This window comes from Polypterus senegalus, chromosome 2, assembly GCF_016835505.1.
Source record: "Polypterus senegalus isolate Bchr_013 chromosome 2, ASM1683550v1, whole genome shotgun sequence".
NCBI classification, from domain to species: domain Eukaryota; kingdom Metazoa; phylum Chordata; class Cladistia; order Polypteriformes; family Polypteridae; genus Polypterus; species Polypterus senegalus.
The window spans coordinates 130240680-130263533 of record NC_053155.1 but is presented as its reverse complement, the minus strand read 5'-3'; the positions used below and the strand labels follow the sequence as shown (position 1 = coordinate 130263533).

The 22854-nt window shown below is 38.4% G+C and overlaps 1 protein-coding gene across 3 annotated transcripts in view; it reads left to right on the top strand.

Moving 5' to 3' along the window:
• LOC120523350 (solute carrier family 15 member 1-like) overlaps window positions 1–19254 on the top strand; it is a 68864-nt gene extending 49610 nt beyond the window's left edge. For all 3 annotated transcript variants that reach the window (XM_039744589.1, XM_039744588.1, XM_039744590.1), the window contains 7 exons: window positions 3633–3776; window positions 6470–6516; window positions 8020–8127; window positions 8230–8323; window positions 10874–11023; window positions 15824–15931; window positions 18583–19254. In XM_039744589.1, coding sequence (XP_039600523.1) covers window positions 3633–3776; window positions 6470–6516; window positions 8020–8127; window positions 8230–8323; window positions 10874–11023; window positions 15824–15931; window positions 18583–18813 — 882 coding nt within the window. In that variant the 3' untranslated portion in view covers window positions 18814–19254. The remainder of the gene's footprint in view (window positions 1–3632; window positions 3777–6469; window positions 6517–8019; window positions 8128–8229; window positions 8324–10873; window positions 11024–15823; window positions 15932–18582) is intronic.
• Window positions 19255–22854: the final 3600 nt, after the last annotated feature.

Below are 22854 nucleotides of genomic sequence, written 5' to 3'. Positions count from 1 at the left end.
TGACCTGACCCTCTATTGCACTCATTTCTAATCCTATCCATCCTTGTCACACCCAGTGCAAATCTTAGCATCTTTAACTCTGCAACCTCCAGCCCTGTCTCCTGCTTTCTGGTCAGTGCCACCGTCTCCAACCCATATAACATAGCTGGTCTCACTACCGTCCATGAGACCTTCCCTTTCACTCTTGCTGATACCTGTCTGTCACAAATTACTCCTGACACTCTTCTCCACCCATTCCACCCTGCCAGTACTCTCTTCTTCACCTCTCTTCCACAATCCCCATTACTCTGTACTGTTGATCCCAAGTATTTAAACTCATCCACCTTCACCAACTCAACTCCCTGTATCCTCATCATTCCACTGACCTCCCTCTCATCTACACACATGTATTCTGTCTTGTTCCTACTGACCTTCATTCCTCTCCTCTCTACAGCATATCTCCACCTCTCCAGGGTCTCCACAACCTGCTTCCTAGTATTGCTACAGATCACAATGTAAACAGCAAACATCATAGTCCACGGGAACTCCTGTCTAATCTCATTTGTCAACCTGTCCTTCACCATTGCAAATAAGAAAGGGCTGAGAGCTGATTCCTGATGTAATCCCACATCCACGTTGAATGCGTCCATCGCTCCTACTGCAGACCTCACCACTGTCGCACTTCCCTCGTACATATCCTGTACAACTCTTACGTACTTCTCTGCCACTCCCAACTTCCTCATACAATACCACAGCTCCTCTGTTGGCATGAAACCATACTGCTTCTCTCTAATTATCACCTCACTTCTTAACCAAGCTTCCACTACTCTTTCCCATAACTTCATGCTGTGGCTCATCAATTTTATTCCCCTGTAGTTACTGCAGTCCTGCACATACCCGTTATTCTTAAATATCAGCACCAGTACACTTCTTCTTCACTCCTCAGGCATCCTCTCACTTTCCAAGATTCCATTAAACAATCTGGTTAAAAACTCCACTGCCATCTCTCCTAAACAACTCCATTCTTCCATAGGTATGTCATCTAGACCAACGGCCTTTCCATTTTTCATCCTCTTTAAAGCTGTCCTTACTTCCTCCTTGCTAATCTGTTGCACTTCCTGATTCACTATCTCCACATCATCCAACCTCTTCTCTCTCTCATTCTCTTCATTCATCAGCCTCCCAAAGTACTCTTTCCATCTGCTCAACACACTCTCCTCACTTGTGAGTACATTTCCATCTTTATCCTTTATCACCCTAACCTGCTGCACATCTTTCCCAGCTCGGCCCCTCTGTCTAGTCAATCGGTACAGGTCCTTTTCTCCCTCCTTAGTGTCCAACCTCTCATACAACTTATCATACACCTTTTCTTTATGCTTTGCCACCTCTCTCTTCACCTTACGCCTTATCTCCTTGTACTCTTGCCTATTTTCTGCATCTCTCTGACTATCCCACTTCTTCTTTGCCATCCTCTTCCTCGGTATACTGTCCTGTATTTCCTCATTCCACCACCAGGTTTCCTTTTCCTCCTTCCTCTTTCCAGATGTCACGCCAAGCACATTTCTTGCTGTCACCCTTACTATATCTGCTGTAGTTTCCCAGCTGTCTGGTAACTCTTCACTGCCACCCAGTGCCTGTCTCACCTCCTCCCTAAACTCAACCTTGCAGTCTTCCTTTTTCAACTTCCACCATTTGATCCTTGGCTCTGCCCTCACTCTCTTCCTCTTCTTGATCTCCAACGTCATCCTACAGACCACCATCCTATGCTGCTTAACTACACTTTCCCCTGCCACCACTTTGCAGACTTCAATCTCCTTCAGATCAACTCTTCTGCATAGGATGCAATCTACCTGTGTGCATCTTCTTCCACTCTTGTACATAACCATATGTTCCTCCCTCTTCTTAAAATACGTATTCACCACAGCCATGTCCATCCTTTTGGCAAAATCCACTATCCTCTGACCTTCCTCTCCTTGACACCATACCTACCCATCACCTCCTCGTCTCCACTGTTCCCTTCACCAACATGCCCATTGAAATCCGCTCCAATCACCACTTTCTGTCCCTTGGGTACACTCTTCATCATTTCATCCAACTCACTCCAAAAATCTTCTTTCTCACCCATTGCACACCCAACTTGCGGTGCATATGCACTAACAGCATTTATCATCACACCTGCAATTTCCAGCTTCATAATCATTACTCTCTTTTCACCACCAAAACACTCTTGACATACTGTTTCTTCAGAATAACTAATACCCCATTTTTCCTCCCATCCACACCATGATAGAACTATTTGAATCAACCTGCAATCCACTTGGCCTTACTCCCCTTCCATTTAGTCTCTTGCACACACAATATTTCAACCTTCCTTCTCTCCATCATATCTGCTAACTCTCTCCCCTTAAAAGTCATACTGCCAACACTCAAAGTTCCTACCCTCAGTGCCACTCTCTTTACTTTCCTCCTCTCCTCCTGCTTCCGGACACATCTCCACCCTCTTCTCCTCCTTCTTCTTTGGCCAGCAGTAGCCCAATTTCCGCCAGCACCCTGTTGGCTAACAATACTGGTGGCGATCATTATTAACCCGGGGCTCGACCAATCTGGTATGGAAGTTTGTATTGTTGTCCGCATATTGATTTGACAAAATTTTACACCGAATGCCCTTCCTGATGTAACCTTCCCCATTTATCGGAGCTTGGGACGGCACGAAGAAACACACTGGTTTGTGCATCGCCTGAACCATAGATATGGGGGAATAAATGATCAAATAGTGTGCCACATGGGAACCTTAAAGGCTTGATGATATTTTACAGATGTAAACAGCGATTGACAAGCCTTGTTTGTCTGAATGGCTTGATCCTATCAAAATTGTTACTGTGCTTTTATGGTGGTCTTATACTTTGGATTAAATAGAAAATTATCCAAATTTCAAATGAAATACCCATGTTTTGTGAAGAAGAAAGCATCTTTTTTATCTTTAGCTTTTTGTAGGTGTATTATAAACATCTACTCTTGTAGCTAAAATTGTTGCAAATTTAACAATAGTAACCAAACAAAAATGAATGTGTGATGGTTAGAGGAGCTGCCTAAGAGCAGCAGGAGACTCAAAAGTGATGTTTTGGTAAATGACTAGTCTGAATTGGCCTGAGAGATGTGTGTACAGGTGTGTGTATGGATGTGTGCCCAGTAACCATGTACCTGATGCTTCCGAGATACACTTCTGCTCATCATGACATAAAAACTGGATTCGGAGTGTGCAATAAATTAGCTAGACAGAAAGTGATCACCAACATTCAAAGCCTATTTGTATAATGCTTTAGTTTTTGCAAAAAATTAATTGAAGTGATGAATTTGCATTGAGCTATCTATCTATCTATCTATCTATCTATCTATCTATCTATCTATCTATCTATCTATCTATCTATCTATCTATCTATCTATCAGTCCATGAATAATATATATTTTTTTACATTTTATTAACATGATCAGAAATAATGACACATTTATTATGTTCTTTTAGTATATGTCTAAATTCTGCCACATTTTAAAGTAGTCATATTTAAGAATGATTATCATTTTTTATTATTTGATAGTAATATTTAGTGGAAACTTTATAAAATAATTAAGGAATTTAATTATTTCTGTTACAGAACAGCCCATACGAGGATAGCAAGAGTGAACAAATTCGGTTAAGTGTTCAATATGGACAAAAACCAAACAACTACAGTATAGATCTGCAGAGTGGCACTCGTCAGACATTGTTACTGACCAATTCTCCAGTTTCAATCTATATGGTAAGTGTTATTTTTACTTTTTATAATAAACTACAGCACTTTGATGGAAACGCATTTTCTGACAATGTTTATAAGGTAGAGAGTTTTCTGGTCACCAGTTGTCTAGTCACCAGCACCTATATGATAATAAAACAGTGTGTGTCTGTCTGTAAACAGATGAATAACACCTACACCAAACTTTTTTATTTCTAAGTAATTGCAATTAAGTTTATTTTTAAGTAAAATAATTGCAATTAAGTATCATAACATCATGTGTGTAACAAAAATCTGAACAGTGGAGTGTGAAGATCAGATGCTAGCTGGCATTCAGTAAATGTATCTGCAGGTAAGTGTTTCTTTTTCCCCAGTAGAGTGAAAACACCATTTGACATGTAGTTTCAAATTAGTTTTTCATCCAGAAAAAAAATTAGATATATTTGTTGATTTTTGGTGTTATTTAGTGTTGAATTAGTGTTGTCGTCAAAGTGTTTTTCACAGCGAATATGCTGTGTTTGCCAGTGACCTTGGTTGCCAAATATTTTCCTGTAAATTCACCTTATGTCTGGCTTATGCAAACATTTTTCCCCAGTGCCCCATGATGCTTTGTGAGGCCTGTGTGACATCGCAGAGAGGTGCAAAACTGTCATGCCTATTGTCAGATTAATATCGATCTGCCTTAATGAGTACTGCCACTGGATATATAGCACTGGTTCCTGTGCAGCAGCACCACATGGCTAATTTGCATGCATAATTAGCCATGTTCCAGCTACATCTCAAAACAAGCCTTAAAGGAGACCTCCCCCTCCTCCACTCAGAATGAGACTCTGTGAAATAATAGTAATGACAGATTTGTTACTATTTACAAGTTGTTTGTTTTTCCTTTGTGGAAGAAAAAAATGTGAAACATTTGCATAGATACTTGGGGAAAACAAAAAAAGATATTTTAGCTACTGCAACTTCAAAAAGCAAGAAAGCCTTTCCCACGCTGCCACTTCACGGCACGGCCAATATGTGCCCTAAGATTGAACTCTGTGACTGTAATGATGTATAAAGTTATTTCCTTTTTGCTAGTTTGTGGCCATTTCTTGTAATAGACTAAATAGTGTGTATGGTTAGTTGCATTATGATACTATCCAGTTTCTGATACTAATTTCATTTCTTTCTAAGAAGACATTACATTTATATAGTGCTTTTATGGAGAGTGGGGAGACACTTCAACCACTGCTAATGTATAACATCCACCTGGAAGATGTAACGGCAGCCTTTTTTGTTTCAGTACTGTTACCACAAATTATATATTAGGTGGTGAAGTGGTGAGAGAGATACTTAGCCAGTTAGGGACAGGGGATGATTAGGGGGCCAGAATGACCAGGTCGTGGTGGACAGTTTATCCAAGACATAAGGATACACCCTATGCAGGATGTTCAGGGATCTTTTAATGACCACAGTAAGTTAGGACCTTGGTTTTGTGCCCCATGCATAGGAAGCACCATTTTTGGTGTCCCTGTCACCCCACTGAGGCATTGGGATTCACATACAGACCACCAGGTAGCACCTCCTGTTAGCCTCTCCAACATCTTTTCCAGCAGCACCCCAAGTTTTCCTAGGTGGTCTCCCATCCAAGCACTGGCTGGGCCCGAACATGCTTAGCTTCATTAGCTTCATGGATTACCTGAAGTGCACATTATCATTGCTGGCGAATGTGCAGGAATATGTGAATACTGTGATATAAATAAACAATGAAAACACAATGAATGAATATAATGCTGAGCAAAATAAGATAAGGCAACTTTAAAGGAATGGTTACGTACTTATTGTAAAACTGAAATCCATTTGGGTGGTGAGGAGAGGGAACAGTGAAAAGGTAGTTACACTCTTCTTGTTCTCTTTCTTTAAAAACATTTTAATTTAATAATGGGCAAAAATGGAAGACACAGCACTTTTAAACAGCAGGAGCACAAAATACAACCCAATTAACAGCAGAGACGCGACTGTCTGTAGTGCCTTCATCCACTTTCTGCAGTGGCAGGTCTGCTTATGTTTTGCTGTTTGTGAGTGCGCACTTTTATTTATTTTCAGATGCAAATTGAAAATATATGGGATTTCAATGTGGTTAGTGAAGTTTGGATAAAAATATCCGCTACTAGCAGCAATTTATGGACAGACAGAATACAAGAGTGAAGGATTGGTGTACAGTTACATAGTAAAAGCCAACAATGCAAATCGTATAAGAGCTTGAAACATTTGAAAAGAAACAGAAAACCTGAAAACACAATATAATTAATAGTTTTGCCATAGTAATTCCAATGGCAATACTGAAATAAAAAGTATAACGTGGCTCTCCAGGGCAGGCAATGGAGAGCATGTGCAGACACCCATTATGGTGGCACAGTGGTCAATATTTCTGCCTTACATGTGTACTGTCCATGTGGAGTTTGGTGATTATAAATTGGCCCTGTATGAATGACTGTAAACCAAATGATTTGTAAATTAACTGATGACAAACATTATTTAGATTTTTTCAAAAGTCATGGGGCTTGATAACGGCTCTGGAAACCATAAACAAGAGCCTTCGGAGCCAAAAAACAAAAAGAAAATGGCAGCAAAATAACATTGCCAGCATAACAATAAAATAAATAAGAGAAAATTAAATATTAGTGTTCAAAAAAGAAAAAAAATGTTAAGAATCACAACACTTCTTTATTTTTCCATAGCTCAAAGACATTGGGGAAAAGCCTGAGCAAGGAAGCAATGCCATTAGGTAAGTTTACACATTTTACTTTTATTGTCAAGGGTGACCTAATTGTAGATTATGAATTGCAGACTCATTGGAAAAATAACTGGTGGGCCTGTGATGGTGTGGGTTGCTCAGCTGGAGTAGGCTTCTCCAGCCCCTGATTGTCATCTGCGCACTCCTCAAGGGATTCTCCTTCTAGCTGCCTGCCTCCTCGCTCTCTTCAACAGCTTCCGTTCTTCCCTTTCTTGTTCCTCTCGTTTCTCCCCCCTCTTCCCCATGCAGTGATGTCCCATTTATCGGCTGTTCTGAACTGTGGCTCCGCTGCATCATTTAGGTGCCTGACTGATCCATTTGCCTTTGCACGTGTATACGGCATGGACATCCACTGCCTCTATTAACCATGGAGCGAAACACACTCACACATACCCACACCCAACTGGAGTCTACACACTCCTGGGGAGCAATTACTTATTTAAAACTGGCCACTAATTTCCTAGCCGTGGAACTGTTATTCCACAGGGCCTCACTAAATAAGGTGCAGGCTTTGTGTCCTGCACAGGCAAGAAGAAGCTCAAATTTCTAATGCTCAGAAAGGGAGAAACCCCTAACATAACAAAAACAATGATTCTTAATAATTAAGGAGTTCATTAATATAAAAGGTTGAAAAAGAAAGCAAGAACAAACAAAATGTAATGAAAGGTTGCTTAAAGTTCAAACAAAACAAAGCCACATCCATATTCCAAAAATTAACGACAAATGCACTAATTCAAAAACAAGAATAATTAAAAGAAGAGCACTTGTAAAACCAGGGAATCCAAAGCGAAACAGCAAAAGAAGAAAAACTACTTCCTTAGCACTGGTTCTAAGGCATGGGTGGTTCCTCAGCTGCAGCATCTGGTAGGCAAAACCCCTGTTGGCCCAACATAAAGAAGACAAGGACAAAAATATTACAAACAGCAAACTAAATTAACAGATTAGAGTACTGCAGGGAGCTACAGTTCACAGGATTTTGAAGGGTGAAATCTTACTTAAATTCTCTTATTGTGAGGTCCTTGCACAGTGGGCTGCAATGTAGCTTGACGGTGTGTGTTCCTTTGTCAGAAGTTCTAATTAAGCCTGGACTGCCACCCATGGAAAGTTTGCAAACTTAAACACACATTTGTATGTGATTTCTTCCATGAGCTTCTTTTCATCCATACTTCCTCTTTGACATTAATTTGTGACTCTTATTTTGTTTATGTGAGCATGCAATTGTAAGGTGTAATCCAGTCTTCAACTGTGACTTGTAGAAAATCCTTAATAAATACCACTAATGAAATTGGAAAATAGATTGGTACAACATTGAATATGCTTTACTTAAACATCCATTCTCCTAATTTTCATGTTGTCCTTGGTGAATGTTTTTCTTTAAGAGCGGCACAAGTTAGCTTCTTCCATAGTTTATTATGCTTTTCTTCCGGGATCTGAAGGTATTTTTCATGTTCGTTCTGCATGTTAATGATAAAAAATGTTTTTTTTCCCTTACAGATTTGTGAATGGCTTCAATCAACCTGTTAAAATTAGTGTGGGTGGGACAGACTTGGGAAATGTCAATTTCCTCTCATCTACAAACTACACTCTTGTAGGAGAAGGAACGTAAGCACTAATTAATTAGCTTCAAAGTTTGGAAGAATTCAATTCCCCAAAATGTTTTAAAAAAAAGTCAATAATGTTCACAACTGCCCTTTCTTTTATTAGGAGCAACTTCAACTTTTCTTCGAATGGATTTTTTTGCAACAGTTCAAAAACTTTTGGATTTGGCAGCTCTTACACCATTGTCATTAAAGAGATGGTGAGTACAGTATATTGATTGATTTAAAAAAAAAAACAATAGCATCTGATACCTACAGACGTAATAATCATAATAATGATAATAATTTTTACTTGTTTAACACTTATTTGGCAGATAATTAAAAGATCAGGATACATATATGTTTTTGTCTTTTTAATTCAAGCATAGGCAGGTCGCAAAGTTCTTTGGAGGTGGAAGCTGAACTGGTCGCCTTTTGTTTAAATGTTTAGTGTGCAAGCCACTAGGCCACACTACCTGCCTATTTATCATAGCATTTCCCAAAGCCCCCTCTCAAGAGGATGTGAGGGAGAATAGCATTTTTCTTGAACAGTGTATTTTCCTAGATAGACAAGTGGCTAATCTGTCAGAAATAAAGCTGTTTCCTTTAATACATTTTGTTCTCCTCATTTTATGACACCTCTATTTAGAAATGTTATAAGTTGTATTAGTGGTGCTTGACGTGGGCAGTTATTGTAAACATACTGGTGGGTATCCCTCATATTGTGCTCCCCTCATCCAATGATATAATTTGTATTCATAATTGCACTTTTCAGACTTTCAAGGAGGATGCTGTAAAGTACTGTCAGTTTTGCGAAGGTTTCTGTATATCATCCCACTTACTGATTTCAAAAGGGAGGCTATGGAGTACCACCAGTTATTTTTTCCTATATCAGCTACTGGGTATTAGTACATTTATTTTCTGTTAGGAATGCCGAACCTCTTTCAATGCTTAGGGGCAAAATTAACAACATTACCAGATTCATTAAGTTTATAATAATAAGTCTGCCAAAATGAATTTAGGATTGTGACGATGTGGGTCCTGGCTCCACACTCCCATTGCTGTTTGGAAGCACTTGAACCCAACACCGTCGGTAATGTCACCGATGAGCTAGTCAGTGAAGGCAACAACAACTGAGCAAGGGGATGGTTGAAAAGGTGCATAGTGCTTTTATTTAAAAGAGTCAACAATCAAAAACAAAGTGTCCATAAAGTGCAGTGACTCCCAACAATCTTCATTAAATAAATAATCCATTAAAAGAAAACGTGGAGGTAAAACCATTAGAAAATCAATCCTTTAAAACCAAAGGTTAAAACGATCAGGAAGCAGTCTTTAAAAACAAGCCCGGTGCCTTCTTTTAAAACTAGCGTCTAGCGTTGGCGTCTCACCTGCTTCTCCCGGTTGGGCTTTGCAACAGGTGAGGCGCTTTCAATGCAGCTGACCTTCTTATTGCCTACTTCTGCTTCTGCTGTCAGTGGCCTCACCGATCCTTGGCTCCGGTTGGCTCCTCCAGACAGCGACTTGGGAATCCCTTAACGGCCAAGGCTGTCACGTTAGGGACACCGCATCCCAAGTCCCGACTCCTGCTACCTTCCGCGGAGAGTCCTGCACCTTCCCGGTCACTCACGCCCTGCAGAACAAACTTCTGCGGGGGCGACCACAACCACTTCTCCCAGTTGTTGGCCAAACACCCAGGCTGCCTTCAGCTGCCTGCGAGCGTTTGCTCGCCTGCTTCCTGCTATAACCTCCCTCCTTTCTCTGATCTTTCTTTTTTCTTTCCTTTTTCTCCTCCTCCTAACCGACTCGTGCTTCTTATGATGCGAGGGGCCATAGCAGCTGTAGCATATTTGCCACAGGAGCAATCACGGATGTGGGCAGTCCCTCACCTGTGCACTTGGTGAGAAACGGCCACACTGCGGATTGTCCCGCGGCTTGCTATGGCCCAACGCCCCCTCGCTAAACCACTGCGAGAGCGGTGATTATTTATTTAAAATGGCCTTTACTAAGCAAGCTGTGGACCCACTATACCACAAGGATGAGTTTAGGACTGCACAATATTCTACCAGCCATAGGTCTTTACAATAAATAAGTAATAATGTTCACAACCTCAGTTTTGCATAACATCTTATACAATGAACTCCAAAATACTTTCAAGATAAACTGCAGCTTATAATGACAAAAATACTTACTGTTAAATACCCAATCAGTTAAGTGAATTTCTCATGTTGAACCACTGGTGAGATCTGAAATCACAATCTTTTGTGTTCAGTTGACCTCCTTGGCTAAAATATCCTATTCACTTCAATTGAACACAAAATAAATTCAATTGTTGGCTTTTTTAGATGCAGTCTAACAAGTGGTTGACAATTCTTGTCAATAGTAACAACAAACATTTTGAAACTGTAAGAAGTGAAATGTGGCATAGGTGCAATTTGTCCTAAATTTGAAATTAACAATAGGGCTCGGAAAGATGTAGTCTATTAAGTTCATTATTTGCATGATTTGTTGACCAATTATGCCACTTGCCTTTCCTTACATGGACAATGGTATAAATATTTTGCTTGAAGTTTATTCCCTTTTACCTTTAAATGTTATGTGAAAACCAGACTGATCGAACAAAGCACATGCCACCTACAGGTTGCTATTATAAAAGCTTGCCTTTACCTTAGATTTAGTGTAACAATAGGTTATGGAGGGTTTCTAAAAACAACCTTTTTCCAGTGAAACTCTTGCTAACATTCTGCCAACCACAATGTTTTCTTTCCTGCTAGTGTACAGAAAATACAAACTTGAATCTGATGTATGTTGAAGATATTCAAGCCAACACCATTCATATGGCCTGGCAAATACCTCAGTATTTCCTGATGACCTCTGGTGAAGTCGTATTTTCAGTGACTGGGCTGGAGTTTTCTTACTCTCAGGTATGTAGTGCTATGAAAATTTTAAGTAACAAGCCAAAATGTGCAGTTCACATTCTCAAAGAACTCGCATTCATGCCCTAATGGGGTATTTACATGCAGTAATGCAATGTTTCCCCAGCACTGGTTTGCTGCCGATGGGTCATGGAGGGTCAGTTCTGCAAAATTTTTATCCCAGTTTGAATCTATGGACATTTCATGAACAGGAATCTCCCTCTATGCACTTACTTGTACATTTGTGCTCATTTCACTAAAAGGGACCCCACGCCACTCCCCTATCGTTACATGAAAGGGTTCCCATCCATCACTCTTACAACCGCATTTGTTTCACCAAGGGGTACTCCCCATTTCCCCCACTCTTATATTTGTACTCGTTTCAGCAATTGGGAAGCAAACTTCACTTCTCGTTTGTGGGGCATTAATAAGCTTATAAAAGGTAAAAACAGATTCACAAGACAGTAGGTTGAGAAGCACTTCACTAACGGAAAGATTTATAGGCCCATTACTAGATATTAGGGATATGATTTGTCTAAAACTGTATGATTAATTCACAGATTATATGTGGCTGCATAGTGAATGCACTAAAAGATAGACACCATGCACAAGTGGCTATGAAAATGGTCAGAGCTCAGTCACTTTCTGTGATACCTCTACTGAAGAAAGGCCTTTCACAGCAAATTGTGACATATTGATCTCATATTTTATTGACCTTCCAGCTAGCCAGTGAATAAGATGGGCCCCTGTTTACCATATTTAAATTCTGAAGACTTGGGAAACCACACCTAGTTTGGATTCTCTGCTATAAATTGTTAAAAAAAGACTGAATTTATTAAAGTTTATTTTTAGGGAATAATCATTCTCCAAGTATTTTATATTATTAACAGATGGAATAGGTGTCTAAATATTCAACATGTTGATCGATTAGCAGGAAAAAAGAAATGATTTTAAAAGCTGTGGGAATAAAACTGATCCACTTTTGGCAGGGATAATCCTGTAACTGCATGTCTGCTGCAATTCCATTAAAAATGTCTGAAAAGAAACACATCCGAGCAGAATGATGGAAGAAATCTATCATTAAAGGAATTTACATATGAGATTAAAAGATTATTCAATTAGTTAACCAATAACAAAAATGAATGAATCTGCATTGTGTACTGACTTTGACTGTTGCGATTTTCTCAGTCATGAGAGACAATATTGCATAACTGAACACTGGCAAATACAATAAAAGCAATGCACAAGATTATGACATAAATATTTTGTGTCCAGCAGGATGCCCTTCAGTAAGCACAGTGGAAATATTAAGGCAAGACAAAAATGCTTTAAAATGCTTTAAAATGCAGCTTTCACTCCTAATATACATTTTAGTGTAATCATTTATGCTGAAGCGAAGCCATTGGAACAGTACAATCATCGTCCAATTCTTTAGTGGGGAATGCTGATGACTGTAGTACAGGTTCGGTGCAGCACAGGAGGCATTGTTCTGGTATCTGTCTAGACATCCCCTGATACATCATAAACACCCACACATTTAGCATATTCAATGAGCTATTTATGATCAAATTCCAGGTATGGCCTTAAACACCCACATGTTTCACATATTCGGTGAGCTATTTGTGATCGATACCATGTGTGATTAGGCTGTCTATAGTCCCAATATAGCAACTCAACCCCTATCTCCCATCTGTTCTAATTGCCCATTCCCTCTGCCTTAAAGTGATGGATCAGGCCTGCTTAAATCACTGAAGAATCCTGCCTGAAAAAACTGCCCTTGGTTCACAAATCACAATATCAGATATTCTTCAATTCTAGTTACAGTAATAATCGAATGTTTTTTTGATAAAACTGATGCAAACTTGCTCATATTCATATATAGCAGGTTTAGTGGTGTCAAGTGATCTTCTGTTAATGTGGTGAACATTATCTAGGTAGCTATGGTTGTGTATCTTCATTTAGAAACCCGTCTGTTTAATTTTGTTCATGTTTACTATTTTTTGTACAGTCACTGTCATTTTGTGACTGTATTTCCACGGTCACATCAATAATTTTTACAGGCAATTTGTATATTGACAATATGTTTGAATATTGGAACAACTTGTATTCATTTACTCAAGCTATACTTGTGTTTTAGAAAGAGGTTACCAACTTAGAATAATGTGAGGCAACTTTGGTAACAGGATCTTTCAAGTATATTATTGAATGTACACGGTATAATCAGAATTGTTCACTGCCTATATTTGTCTTGACTGAGACAATCGAAAATGAATGCAGGTAAAGACACTACTGTGCTTCAGAGAAATTTAATTAGACACCAATTTACCAGGGAGACACGTTTTAGGAATCTTTCTTGCATAGATTGTACTGGAAAATAGTCCTCACTTCTTTATTACACAGTCATGGAATCATAATAAACCCAGATCATTTAACAGCTTTATTTGGAGTAGGAAGGGACCTTACTGCTTAATGAACACTTTTGTGGTACAGTATCTTCCAAAACGCTGCTAGCATACCGTCTTATTTTGCTCACCTAAAAGAATTCTAGCTCACCTATCATAACACATTGGGAAAAGGTTCTTTTTCTTCTTCCTCTTCCAATTCATCTTTTCCCACTTCTATGTGGAGCTGATATGCTTGGTCCTACACCTTCTCCTCAGTCAAATCCTTTTCCTTCAGATCTTCTTTTACTTTATCCATCCACCTCCACTTTGGCCTCCATTACTTTCACTTCCCCTTTTCTTCTATTCCCATCACTCTTTTGCCCACATATTCATTGTCGCTTCTCATCACATGTCCATATCACTTCAACCTAACTTCTTGTACTTTCTTAGGTATCTTTCCTACTTTTGTTGTACCTCTGTCATTTCTTATTTTGTCCTTTTCTGCAACTCCATATATCCATCTCAACATTTTCATTTAATTTCTGCCACATCTAAATTCTTCTTCTGCACAGCCACCAAGGGCAAACAATGCCCTACTTGATGACAATCCCAAGCCTGGATAAATAGAGTTTAGAGGGTTAGGGAAGAGAGTTAGTATCAAGAAGGGTATCGAGCTGTGAAACCTTTTGCATAAAAACCTTCAGGATGGAATCAGTCCATTTAAGAAAAGGATGTCCTGTTTACTTTCAAAATTAGAAAAAGTTCAATTCACCTATGACAAAAAAATGCAAAAGTTTCTTGTATGCATTATCACTGTTGTTCTCAAATAGTTGAACCTGCTGAAATGTTGCTAATCATTTTGATATTTGTGTGATTACTACATTATTCACATTTTTCTTTTTCTCCTATCAAATAAGGATGAGGTACCCTGTATCTTGTAAAAATGAAACAAGAGACAGGGAAATGAGAGTTGGTATTCTGTAGGAAGCCCTGTTTAATTTGAAATGCCTAACGGACAAAAGTGAAACCATGAATGTGCTGCGAATGGCATCTGTGTTTTGCTGTGATTTGAAATAAAGAAAAAAATGCCACAGAGGCTCGGAGCTCCATTTACCTCCAAAGGCAGTCCTTGAGTGAACGGTGACTTCTTGTAGGGGTCTTGATTATATATCACCCAACCTGGAAAAGGGTCTGGTTTTGGGCATTGGGGAACTGATCTCAGCTGTCCTCCAGGTTTTTCTCTTCCTTCTCAGTGATAGCTGAAACAAAAATTAGCTGTGATGTCACACTTAAATCCCTTCCTGTATTTGTCTCTGTGCTGATGTGTCTGACAGTGCATTTATAGTGAAACACTGAGGTCAATAGAATAATTGGGAAATAAAGACTGGCTCTAAGAATTAAAACATTTGTTCGGTACAGTAGATGTTAGAGGAAGCTTTCAACAACAAGTTGAAATTCAGTATACAGAACAGCATGACTCTTAGAATTCAGACACACTACATGTTGCCTGAAGAAGGGGCCGGAGTTGCTTCGAAAGAGTGCATATTGTAATCTTTTTAGTTAGCCAATGAAAGGTGTCATATTGCTTGACTTCTCACTACATTCATAATGGCTAACACGGTACAATACGGTAATCCAGACACATAAAAATGGAAATAAGTAACATGATCTTACTATTCAAGCTGTTTGGTTTGAATCTGTAGAAGTAGTTCAGTTTTACCAATAATAGATTACACAAAGATTTAAAAATAAAAACACTGACCATCTTGTCAGCTTCTCTAAAACTGCAAATATTTAGGAGCTATTTTATAAAGGAAAACTAAATAATCAAAAGGAAACATTGTGATATTACAGTCTGGAAAAAAATAAAAGGAGGACAGGCAGGTGTAGGTACAGGTAGATGGAGTCTAAGGAGGGAAAACCGTGTTTAATGAGTTTAGGCAAAAACGTGGTTAACCTTAAATAAGAAAACCCTCTGTCTGGAACTTCAAAGTGTCTGTCCATGAAATGATTTCCCCTTTACTGCATTCTTTTGAAGCTTTAAGGGGTGGAATGGCTGCGGAATAGAAGTGACGTTAAGTGGCTTTCCTCCATTGTAAGTAGAAGTAAAAAACGGGTCAAAGACTGTGCAGTACTCTTACTCCCCACTCTGTCAACCGTTAAAACAGTCCTTGTAAGATACTCTTCATACTTATGTGTTTGGCAAGCACAGTATTTCTGAAATACTTAAGGATGAAGAATGTTAAACAATTTTAAGAAGTTAAAATGAAGTTATAGACAATCGAAACAACATATACTGTAAACTGTAATAATTCAGCAATGCAAAGTGTCATTTAGAAAGAATCATTGTATTTTTAATTACAAATACTAACAACTTGTTTTGTCAGTTCTCGCTTTTTATAATGATGGCTCTTTTTCTGAACAGGCACCTAGCAATATGAAATCAGTTCTGCAGGCGGGCTGGCTCTTGACTGTAGCTGTTGGAAATATCATTGTGCTGATTGTGGCTGAAGCTGGAGAATTCCCAAAGCAGGTAGGTGGCCCAGTGCATGCTAATAGGCTTAAAGAACAGGAGCTGCTTTCTAAATCGTATTATTAAATCCTATTAAAAATTCAGTCTTATACTGTATGTTTAATGTTAGGCAGCAAGTTGTAATTCATTATCTGGATAAATCTAGAAAAATAAAACTACACTTTTAGCCAGTATTTAAACAATGTTACATATAGCATCCAAGTGAAAAAAAAAATCTAAACAACTCCAAACATTAAATTATGTGGTCAAGTAAAGGACTGCAAGTTCCATTAGAAAGCGTTGGGGCGCTAACCCAGTTTTCCTCATTTAATCAAACTATAACAACAACAACAACATTTATTTATATAGCACATTTTCATACAAATAATGTAGCTCAAAGTGCTTTACATGACGAAGAAAGAGAAAAAAAAGACAAAGTAAGAATTAAAATAAGAGCACACTAATTAACATAAAAGTAAGGTCCGATGACCAGGGTAGGACCGATAAAACAAAAAAAACCAGACGGCTGGAGAAAAACAAAATTGGAAGGGGTTCCAGGCCATGAGACTGCCCAGCACCCTCTAGGATTTCTACCTAACATAAATGATCAGCCCTCATTGTATTCAGGGTTCTCATGGAAGAACTTGATGATGACGGTCACGCCACCACAGAAAACAGGAAAAAGAACAGAAGAAAGAGTAGAGATTAGGTTAAATTAGTACGGATTTTAGAGCCACCATGAATAGTTATGACAATTAATTGAACATACAGAGTATCAGTATTAAGTTAAAGTGAAGTTATGAGAAGGCCATGTTAAAGTAATGTGTTTTCAGCAGTTTTTTAAAGTGCTCCACTGTATTAGCCTGGCGAATTCCTATTGACAGGCTATTCCAGATTTTAGGTGCATAACAGCAGAAGGCCACCTCACCACTTCTTTTAAGTTTAGCTCTTTAGCTCTTGGAATTCTAAGCAGACACTCATTTGAAGATCTAAGGTTACGATTTGGAATGTAAGGTGTCAGACATTCCGAAATATAACATGGAGTGAGATTATTTAAGGCTTTGTAAACCATAAGCAGAATTTTAAAGTCAATCCTGAATGACACAGGTAACCAGTGTAGTGACATCAAAACTGGAGAAATGTGTTCGGATTTTCTTTTCCTAGTTAGGATTCTAGCAGCTGCATTCTGCACTCGTTGCAATCGATTGATGTCTTTTTTGGGTAGTCCTGAGAGGAGTGCATTACAGTAATCTAGTCGACTGAAAACACAAGTGTGAACTAATTTCTCAACATCTTTCAATGATATAAGAGGTCTATTTTTTGCTATATTTCTTAAGTGAAAAAATGCTGTCCTAGTGATCTGATTAATATGCGATTTAAAACACAGGTCAGAGTCAATAGTTACACCTAAATTCTTTACCTCTGTCTTGACTTTTAATCCTAATGCATCAAGTTTATTTCTAATAACCTCATAATGTCCATTATTGCCAATCACTAAAATTTCAGTTTTCTCTTTATTTAGCTTGAGAAAATTACTACTCATCCACTCAGAAACACAAGTAGGACATTGTGTTAGTGAATCAACAGAGTTGGAGTTATCAGGTGCTATTGATAAATACAGTTGCATTTCATCAGCATAGCTGTGGTAGTTCATGTTATGCCCCGAGATAATCTGACCTAACGGAAGCATGTAGATCGAAAAGAGCAGCGGACCCAGGATAGAGCCTTGTGGAACACCATATAGAATATCATGTATCCTTGAGTTGTGATTACCACAAATAACAAAAAATTTCCTACCTGCCAGGTAGGATTCAAACCAATTTAAGACTGTGCCAGAGAGGCCCACCCACTGACTAAGGCGATTTCTAAGAATATTGTGATCAATGGTATCAAAAGCGGCACTCAGATCTAAGAGGATGAGAACAGATAAACGGCCTCTGTCTGCATTTACCCGCAAGTCATTTACTACTTTAACGAGTGCAGTTTCTTTTTTGTGATTTGTTCTGAAACCCGACTGAAACTTATCAAGAATAGCATTTAGCTGCCTTCTCTAGAATTTTACTTAAAAAAGGCAGGTTGAAAATAGGTCTAAAATTTTAAAAAGCAGAGGAGTCAAGATTATTTTTCTTGAGTAGGGGTTTAACTACAGCAGTCTTAAGACAGTCTGGGAATAACCTGTCCCCTGTAGCATCTTTAATTCCCGCTAGGCTGTCTGTCCATATCCTCCGGTAATTACTTCTGGATCAGGCTTCTTCCTTTCTCCTGTCTGGGATGCCCATCCAACCCATGTAGCATTTACAATATCCAGGTTTACAGTCAGCGGCGACTGAAAACTAACCCCAATGTATACATCACCAGTGTTATTTTTTAACTCTGTAGTTAAAATGTGGATGGATGAGGTACCACTTAAAATAATTCAAAATACAAGTGTGAAAATATGAAAAAGTAGGTAAAATGAGAAAGGCAAGAATATAAGAAAGCAAAATGCATGAAGGACTAGAGCTGACACACAAACAGAACAGTCAAAGGCAGCTCACATATTAAATACATGAATATTAATTTAAATGCATTAATTATGTTAAGCTAATGTAAGGTATTATGGTGGAACGCATATTATCATTGTCTGTATTTCTCACTAATGCCTATTATTTCTTTCTTGAACTCAAATTCAGTGGGCTGAGTACATACTGTTTGCTGCCCTGCTGTTGGCCGTATCTGTCCTGTTTGCAGTCATGGCATATTTCTATACTTATGTGGATCCAGTACAAATTGAAGCCCAGTTTGACGACGAAGAACAAAAGAAGAACCACATTTACGAGAATGGGGTAAACGCCTGTGAAATGGAAGAAGGCTTAAAGGCCCATGAAGATAAGCAGAATGATGTGAAACAGACAAAGATATAAGATGTGTTCATATATACCTTTTATATCAATTACAATTACAAAGTGAACTTGATAATGTGCAAGAGAAATGAGCTTGCTAAACATAAATGACGTAATAAATTTACCATGCGTATATTAAGTAACTGTACAGGTTTACTTACTCCCACTTTTGAGCTCTGCCATCAGATCTGAACAATTGTCTTTTATAATAGTTGACTTATTTTGCACCATAAACCATTGTGGGTATTTCTCCTGAAATTGTTGTATGCAATTTGTTGTATACTATAATCAAAGCAAAAGTAATTTATATTGCACTAAAATACAAGATTCTTAATATATTGTATATTAACCTAAATATACTCAGGGGTGTTTTGCTGGCTCATAGCAACACAATTTATTTTGTAAATCAAGGTTTTAAAAAATTAGTTGATTTCTGTATATATACAGCATATCAATAGTCTCTAGAGACTATTTACATTTATTTAATGGAAGGGCATAATATTTTATTTGCATAATAAAATGGATATTTACCTGCCATTGCATTGTTTTTTTAATGCGATGTTTACGGAAATAGAATGGAATAATCAAATAACACACTTTCCTTGTTGTACCAGTAAAAGCAAATGTAGATGTTTTCATAACTGAAACTTAGCTTCAGGAAAGCCGGAATGTAATTAGTTGATGATTTGATTCTTGTACAGGAGTTTAACAAGAAAGCATAATCATTTGCATCATCTCATTTTTACTATTTATAAATGACTTTTAAGTTTGAGCAGATGACTACGACCCTCAGGCTCTTTCTGTTCTGGATTTGTTTAATTTCAGCCATTTGGAATGTTGCGTTCTCAGCCTTTCCATATTGAGCCTCTTGTTGACTGCAGCGTGAAGTTCCTATGTGTTGTTTGATAAGCTAGGTGTAACTTATAACTGGGGTCACTCCAACAAGGGGGCTTCTCCCTCACACACTTCCAGTTTGGAACATCTTTCAGATGAGGGAGGAGAACCCAAGCAGACATAAGACAAATGTATAAGCTAGCTCTGCAAGGACACAGTACTGGTGTGGGATTCAAGCCCAGGATTTTTGACCCATGATGCAGCAGCAGTACTGCATAATTAAAACTTTTTTAAAAATTAAATAAAGAGATTTGCTTTAACTGGTATATATGAATAGCAAAAAGAAAAGGATCAGGAATGTAGTTTTCTATGGCTAAGTTTATGTTGAAGGGCTTAAATTATTTTTTTTTCTTTTTAGATTTAATGTTTTGACTGACCAGTCATACTTTTGCACCTGAAGGGTGCTGGAATGACAGGTACGCATTAATGAACGAGCGCCTAGTCTTTTTGAATCAAACTTATATAAATCACATTGTGTAACAATATGTGTAAACGAAGGCAATCACTTGGAAAAGAGCCTTTTAAATTATTATTGGCATTCCAGCTATGATTACTATTAGTCCTTGTCAACTATACCAAAAGGTGTTTCTTTAAATAAAGTTTTAATTCATACCCCAAAGTCAAATTAAATACAGCAAATTTCTACAGCACCAATGATGTTATAGTCAGTTATTTATTAATTGAGCTCTGGTTACAAGCTAATCAGTGATGATGCAAACAGTAACATGAAAAAATTACTTTAAAAACACAATGTGACCATCTGCACATGGATTTCATTTCATCATTTAAATCTGTGTATCTTTTTCCTTTTTACAATGCATAAAAAAAATAAATGTTCATTCAAATTCTAATTATGTTCAGTGAAGCTGTCAATGGAATCACAGTTAATGCTAAGCCCGGGGTTATACTTCATGCGACGTGATGCATGCTGCAGCGGACGCTCCTGCTATGCAAGTGTTTTACTGTTTACACTTGCGCGCGCATACTTTACGTAAATCTGGAGGAATCCACCAGGTGGCAGTGCAAGATATTATCACGGTGAGAACAGGTTCAGCTTCTCTGTATTGTGAATTGCCTGGAACACCCATTAAATTCCGATGACATCTGAAAAGGATGTTTAATGATTAAATCCATCAGTCCAGGGATTTGTCCATTTCAGCTAGCATTAGGCACGAGACAGAAACAATCCCTGGACAAGGCATCAGCTCATTGCAAGGTGAATACAAGCACACACATACACTAGTGTCATTTTAGTGTAACCAAATCTGCATATCTTTGGAAGGAAACTGGAGCACACTGTGGAAACCCAGCAGGAAAACCTAAACTCCAGACAGGGAATATCAGCGACATGACTCCCTGCAAGACAGCAGCACTAACGCTCCGCCACCGTGTCACCCCCATGTGTGTAATTCATTATTTAAACGAAATTAGTGATTTATCTGTAACATGTAACATACATACTATAATGCATTTCATCATGAAAGTGATATCAAGTATAAATCTAACGATTCTAAATATGCAGAGATTTGGAATATCATATATTTAATGTGCTCAGTGTGGCGATCTATTGCTGGTGATCCGCTGCTGTCAGGACCGGAGGAAGCCCTAGAAAAAAAGATGGCACAGAAGACGGTATGTGAGACTTTTAAAATGTATTGTGTCATTACGATCGGGAATATGTGACGCTTGAATATAAAAGCACCACAAATACATCTGTATGTCAGCATTTTGCTTCACCACATCGAACCATTCATCAAACATCGAAACGTGCACACCGATCTCATAGGATCCACAAAGCGGCCTTATGTCACATGTAGACATTAACCAGAGACTCTGACGTCACATCCCAACTTTTAGCACACTGCGCCCCCCGGCTTTTTGATGGTACTGTGTTAATTTCTGAGGACCTGCTCAGAGGACGCATCAAATGAACGCTGAGAACACGTGGCAGTAAGGATACAGGCACGTACGTGTTCTGAACATGAAGTATAAACGAGCCCTAAGTTGCTGAAAAAAATAATGGAAATACCAGTGAGAAAGGAGAATAACTGAGGTAAACTGAGATATACCATAGTAGGCTGACTGTCAGTTAACAACACGTCTGCTACAAACAAGGAAACTGGAGATTTCAAAGCTGTGTAAGGCCGATGAGTTCCAAAGTAGCCAACCTCTTGTGCCTGAAATTGAAGGGGCATCAGTCACAAAAATGGCATAGTTACTACATGTGTCAAGAGGAACAATCTCACAAGTAATGACAGAATATACTAAATATGGACAAACTGCATCGACACAGTTTGAATCATATCAACAGGGATAGACGCGTTTCAAGATAGTTGCAAAATTGCCAAAAATGACTGCAGAACTGAATCAGCATTCCTGTGACTCAGTGTCAGCAAAAACGTTATGTCTTGAGCGTCATAAAGCTGGAATTCTTGGACGGGCTGGGATTTGAAAGTTGCTTGCACAAAAACATATATTCTGATGTAAAAAGCACAAAACATTGAACCCTGAGCAATATTAAAAAGCACTATGTTCTGATGAGTCACCTTCACATAATTTCTTATATCCACAAAAGTTTACTTTCAGAAAAAGCAAAAGGGTTCCTTCAATTTACAATCCATAATGGTATGTGCAGCCATCTTGGGTGGTTCATTAGATTCGTTGATTACTCTTCATAGTCATATAACAAGAACAAACCTCGTTTTCATATAAATGATTTAGCTCAAAGTGCTTTACAAGATGAAGAAAGAAAAAAGACAAAGTGTAAAAATTAGGCAATAATAATTAACAAAGAATAGAGTAAGGTCTGATGGCCAGGGAGGAGAAAATAAAACCAAAAAAAAAACTCCAGATGGCTGAAGAAAAAAAAAAAAAAATCTGCAGGGATTCATAGGCCATGAGACCACCCAGCCCCCTCTAGGCATTCTACCTAACATAAATGATCTCAGTCAGTCCTCATGGTTTTCAGGCTTCACACGGAAGAACTTGATGATGATGGTCATGTGGACCTCTGGCCTTCAATCCATCAATGTAGGGACAGCACGGTGCTTTGATCAGGTGGTGGTGGCACAGATTGCCACCACAGAAAACCAGAAAAAGAACAGCAGAGAAAGTAATAATAATAATAATAATGGCTAAAGAATATAAGGTCAATCATCCTGTGGTGCA